Source organism: Crinia signifera, chromosome 4 (genome assembly GCF_055691185.1).
Source record: "Crinia signifera chromosome 4, ASM5569118v1, whole genome shotgun sequence".
In the NCBI taxonomy this organism is placed as follows: Eukaryota; Metazoa; Chordata; class Amphibia; order Anura; family Myobatrachidae; genus Crinia; species Crinia signifera.
The window spans coordinates 324240898-324246897 of record NC_139220.1 but is presented as its reverse complement, the minus strand read 5'-3'; the positions used below and the strand labels follow the sequence as shown (position 1 = coordinate 324246897).

General features: G+C 48.3%; 1 protein-coding gene across 1 annotated transcript in view; it reads left to right on the top strand.

Moving 5' to 3' along the window:
* Positions 1–3031: 3031 nt before the first annotated feature.
* CLDN15 (claudin 15) overlaps positions 3032–6000 on the top strand; it is a 63824-nt gene continuing 60855 nt past the window's right edge. The window contains exon 1 of the mRNA XM_083185733.1: positions 3032–4303. Within this exon, the coding sequence (XP_083041859.1) occupies positions 4087–4303 (217 nt within the window). The 5' untranslated portion in view covers positions 3032–4086. The remainder of the gene's footprint in view (positions 4304–6000) is intronic.

Here is a 6000-nt window from a genome sequence, read left to right as displayed (position 1 = left end):
TACACCGGGCCTGACTCGGACTGACTGAAGACCCACTTCTTCATCAAACCGAGCCAATGCTCACCTTACCCTCTGATCCATGCTCACTGTCTACCACTTTAGTATGTAAGCTCCCACGAGCAGGGCCCTCTCCCCTTATGTGCTTTCCCTCTATTAAACCATTTTCTTTCTGCTGTCACGCTCTACATGTGCAGTAATGTGGCACACTATCACACTCCACCTGTACAGTAATGTGATGCGCTATCACGCTCTGCCTGCACAGTAATATGGCACACTATCACACCCCACCTGTGCAGTAATGTGGCACACTATCACACCCCACCTGCGCAGTAATGTGGCACGCTATCACACTCCACCTGTGCAGTAATGTGGCACGCTATCACACTCCACCTGTGCAGTAATGTGGCACACTATCACACCCTGCCTGCGCAGTAATGTGGCACACTATCACACCCCGCCTGCGCAGTAATGTGGCACACTATCACACCCCACCTGCGCAGTAATGTGGCACGTTATCACACTCCACCTGTGCAGTAATGTAAAACACTATCTCCCCCTGCCTGTGTAGTTATGATTTAGTGTGGCAGTTAGTCTCCCAACACGCGATCTGTCACCTGCGTCCACATGAATCAGGCCCATTGTTCACATGAGAAAGTGAAGTTGTTACAATAGATATCCTGGACGTCTCCATCAATGTATCCCGTTAGAGTCACTGAGTCGCCCACGTCAGGGCACAATGTGTAACAGGAGCGCATTGTTCTGTCCCATCGGAAAACCCCCATGTGTCAATCACTTAGGCTTATGTCAAAATGCATTCATAGAAACACAACAGTCAATTGGTCGACGCAGAAAGGTCGCTGTGCACAAGGTCAATGTCGACATATGGTCAACACAAGCAAAATGTCGACATGGAAAAGATCAGCACGTGAATAGTTCGACATTAGTTTTTACGCCAAATAAAGAATATTGCGAAGAACGCATGTGGACCTTGTTATGTGTTGACCATTTCCATGTTTACATTTTCCTTGTGTCAACTTCTTTTGCATGTCAACCTTTAGGGGTCGACCTAGGCGAAAAAGTGAAACATGGATGCCAATTTTCTTCTTGCGTCAACAACCTATATGCCTACCTTTTGCTTGTGTCGACCTTTGACCCATGTTCCCAATCGACAGGATCCAAAGGTCCACAGTGGAAAGTTCGACAGGTTCAACAGTCAAAAGGTTGACAGGGTCCAAAGGTCAACAGTCAAAAGATCGACATGGTCAAAAGGTCGACGTGGAAAAAAGTCGACATGCTGTTTTCTATTTTTGGTGGTGTCATAGGTCGACATGGACACTGTCTAAGTGTATGCCGTCCCCTCACTACGCTCACCATGCTTCCGGCACTATTGTATTCTAGGGGATGGCAGGGTAAGAAATACCGCCTGTCGGCACATGTCGGCTCAACATTTTGTTTAAAAATGCATGTCAACCTTTTTTCATGTCGACCATTTCCATTTCAACTTTTTGACGGTCGACCTTTGGACCCCGTCCACCTTTTGACTCTCAACCTTTGGACCCTGTCGACGTTATGACTGTCGACCTAGAGTCAGTCTATGATGAGTCCGGACACCGCACCAGTATCTTATCAGAACTTTTTTTGGTACTTATGTAGTATCTGGGCGTCCGATTTAGAAATCGTATCGGATCGCATCGCATTGCATCGCATCGCATGCGACCAAATCGTATGCGATGCGATGGTCAAGATTTTTCCATAGGATTCAATGTTAAAATGGTCTGAGTCCATTTTAACATAGAATTCAATGGGAAAAAGGGGTCCTTTTCCTTTCCCCACTATCCAAGTGGGCATGGAGTTGGATATAAACCTGTGGCGAGCGTAGCGAGCAACCGAGCCCGAAGCGTGGCGAGCGTAGCGAGCCCCGCGAGGGGACACAGAATACTTTTTAAGAAATATGCGTCCCCTCGCGGGGCTCGCTTTGCTCGCCACGCTTCGGGCTCGGTGGCTCGCTGCGCTCGCCACGCTATATAAAATCAACTCTATGCCCACTTGGATAGTGGGGAAATGAACAGGACCTTCTTAACATTGAATCCTATGCAAAATCGCATCGAATCGCATCGCATCGCATCTGATTGTATGCCTTAAGGTAAGGCATACAATCACAAAATCGGCAGCCCAGATACTACATAAGTACCCTTTTTTTAAATAAGGAATTTAAAAAAAAACTCATGTCGACCTTTTCACACTCAGGCCCTTGTGCTGTCATCCTTTTCCGTTTGTTTACCATTTGTCTATGTCAGTCTTGCCAAGTTTAACCACACAGTGTCGACCAAGTGACTGTCGACCTAGACACAGCCGACCTGTGGACCGGATACCGTAAGCTTTACCCCCCAGTTCTCCTAAAATACTGTTTTCATAAAACACGGTCACTAGGTCGACTCCACTTAGGCCGACATGCGTTGCGTCGATCACTGAAGGTGGACAGGGATTAGGGCGACACCTGAAATAAGTCGAAATGACTAAAGCTGACATGGTTGGAAGGTCGACAATGGCGACGTTTCTTTGAGCCGACATGTGCCGATGGGCAGTATCTCATGCCCTACCATCAACTAAGACATGGCGGTAGAATAAAATAAAAGCATGACAAGCGCAGCGGTACACTTTGACGGTGTCCATGTCGACTATGTCGACATTCGGTCAAAAAAATTGAAAAACTCATGTCAACCTTGCCATTGTACATCTAATGCTTGTGTCGACCTTCCATCCCTGTCGATCTTAGCCATTTCGATCTATTTCAGGTGTCGAACTAAGCCCTGTTGACATTCAGTGGTCGACGCAATCACATGTAAACCAACAACCTTCATTATCTGGACTCATTCCAAGCGGTTGGACTATTGTCCCGTATATATAATGTATGTGGTTTATTGCCACCACTAGTGACGGTAAAGCCCCGCCCCTTTTCCCTGGAAAGCTGTTGCGCACCCCCTCAGAAATCAGGGAACACCTCCCCAAGTGCCCTCCTCCACCACAACTCCAAATCTCATTGCTAAACAAATCTCATCTGTGCATGCGGAGGCATAAAATGGGCACAGTCATGCCCGCAGCCCCTGATCCGCCCATCATCAGAAGACGCAATATGCTGCCCCTTGGGCGCTTCCAACCGGGCCTCTAATTCCACGCTCACTCCCGTCAGCACAATCCGTCGGCACTTGATCCGTAGCTGAAGGGAACTGTTGACAGAGCAGGAAGAAATGCTTCACAGCTGACACATTCACCTTCCTAACCCTGTTGTGTCCGTGCATCCATTGGAAGTCAGGGCAACCTGTTCCCAACTGTGTTTGCATTAATGCCACAGGTGCTGCAGTCATTGGCGTGTGTGTGCATTAAGCGCACCGATTCTGGGCTCTCCTCGGCACTGACATTCGTGCACCTGGGATCTAGGTGAGCTGATGTGTCTGACGATGATATGTGCAGATAGATTGTATTGCTGCACTGCATCACCACTATCCAAGCTGTCTGCCACAGGTGTGGTGACAGAGCTAGCTGAAGCCAGGAGGAGGAGGAGGAGGAGAAGGAGGACGTGTCCACACCTTCACACTGCTCCCTGTGTACCAGACAGTACGGCAAGGCAAACATTTCATTCCTCTTGCCTGCCAGCAACATACAGTAGTCAGAGTTCTCCAACCTGCGACAGCCACCCAAGAGATGAGCCAGAGGACAGCCGGAGACTAGACCAGAAGAGTCAGCTGGAAACAGGCTAAGCAGACCAGAGACAGCGACCCACCTGGGTACAAGAGTCAGAAGGTTTATCATAGTTGCCAGAGGGTGCCACGGAAGGGACCATGTTATAGTAGATAAGGTTTTTTTGCAGAAAGATAAAAGTTCCCAGCTGCAGATAACAGACCAGTAGAGGTCAGTGGGACGGGGTTGGTCTAAGCATCGACGAGAGGAAGCAGTGACAGGAACGTCAGACATTGGGGGGGACAGTGATAGAAGAGAAGCTACTGGTGGTGAATGGTAGCAGTAAAGCGCCCACACAAGACATAAGGAGACTTTCAGGCCTGTGATCTACCCCAACCTTCTGAGGAGATGTCTGCCATCGTGGAGACAGTGGGATTTTTCTTCGGGGTGACAGGCTCTGTCATGTTGGGTATCACCCTCTTCAACGCCAACTGGCGCGTTTCATCCGTCGACGGAAATGTCATCACGACTTCCACGCTATTCGAAAACCTCTGGATGAGCTGTGCTACCGACTCCACCGGGGTATACAACTGTCGGGATTTCCAGTCCCTGCTGGCATTGTCAGGTGAGAAGGTCTGATGGGTTGGTTTGGATAGCTCGGTAGATTGGGCTAGTTGGGTTGCCTGGGTTGATTGGGATGACCGGGTTGGTTGGGTGGGCTGGGTCAGTTGGGTTGGTTGAGTTGGCTGGGTTGTTTGCGTGGGCTTGGTCGGTTGGGTTGGCTGGGATAGATGGGTTGATTGGGATGACCGGGTTGGTTGGGTGGGCTGGGTCAGTTGGGTTGGTTGAGTTGGCTGGGTTGTTTGGGTTGGTTGCGTGGGTTGGCTCGATTGGGTTGGCTGGGATAGATGGGTTGCCTGGGATGACCGGGTTGGTTGGGTGGGCTGGGTCAGTTGGGTTGGTTGAGTTGGCTGGGTTGTTTGGGTTGGTTGCGTGGGCTGGGTCTATTGGGTTGGCTGGGATAGATGGGTTGCCTGGGATGACCGGGTTGGTTGGGTGGGCTGGTTAAGTTGGCTGGTTTGTTTGGGTTGGTTGCGTGGGCTGTGTCGGTTGGGTTGGGTTGGCTGGGTTAGATGGGTTGCCACGGTTGATTGGCTGGGTTAGTTGGGTTGGTTGGGTAGGCTGGGTTGGAGACGTTCATAGCTGTGGAACTTGAGCTTCTGGGGAAACATGGGCAAAGGGAATGTGTTGTTATAATTTACAAATGTCTGGAACTGGGATTTATTAAACTGAGGAATTGTTCTTTAAAGAAGATGAGAAGATGTGTTTTGGTTCTATGGAATTTGCACAAAGATCTGCTATAAACTAGAATTCCATAAAATTGCTTATATAGAAGATTGGTATATCAATAGCAAAACTGCTGTAGATAATTATACTGATTTTATATGTGTGTGTGTGCGCGTGTGCTGACACAATATGTTGTTTTCCGACCAAATCAATTGGCCGGATCGCCTAGTGTGTATGGACAATTTGCGGTTACTAACAATGGCAAGCGACGTCATCAGGTATGGCGCCAACATATCGCCTAGGTACACATCGTGCCGCTGTGTACCCTGCTGAACAATAAGGATAAACTACCAAGCAACCAGCTCCTGTATTTTTTTCAAACACAGCCTGTAACATGGCAGTTAGGCGCTGATAATTGGATGGTACTTTATCTCTCCCCAAGGCTTAGTACATAGGATTGGGCATGGAGTAGGTATTAGAGCACAGTAGGACAGAGGAGAACCTGACCTCACCTATGCACCTGCAATAGAAAGTTACATGGTGCACAACATATGGAAACCATATGTGACCGTTACAGTGTTTGAGCAGCCTGTACAGTATGCACGGTGCGGAGAGCTCTGTAAATAGCTTATCTGTCATTATTTTGGGATATTTCTATATATTACACACAAAGGATTTTGTGCTATTTCTCTGCAGATACTGTATATACCAGATTGCAATCAGGTGGTGGGTTACTGCTTCTTACATTACATACAGTGTAGTAAGGCACTCAGGGGGAGGGTTACTGCTTCATGTACTACATACATTGTAATAAGGCACTCAGGGGGAGGGTTACTGCTTCATGTACTACATACAGTGTAATAAGGCACTCAGGGGGAGGGTTACTGCTTCATGTACTACATACAGTGTAATAAGGCACTCAGGAGGTGGGTTACTGCTTCATGTACAAAATACAGTGTAATAAGGCACTCAGGGGGAGGGTTACTGCTTCATACACTACATACAGTGTATTAAGGCATTCAGGTAGTGGGTTAC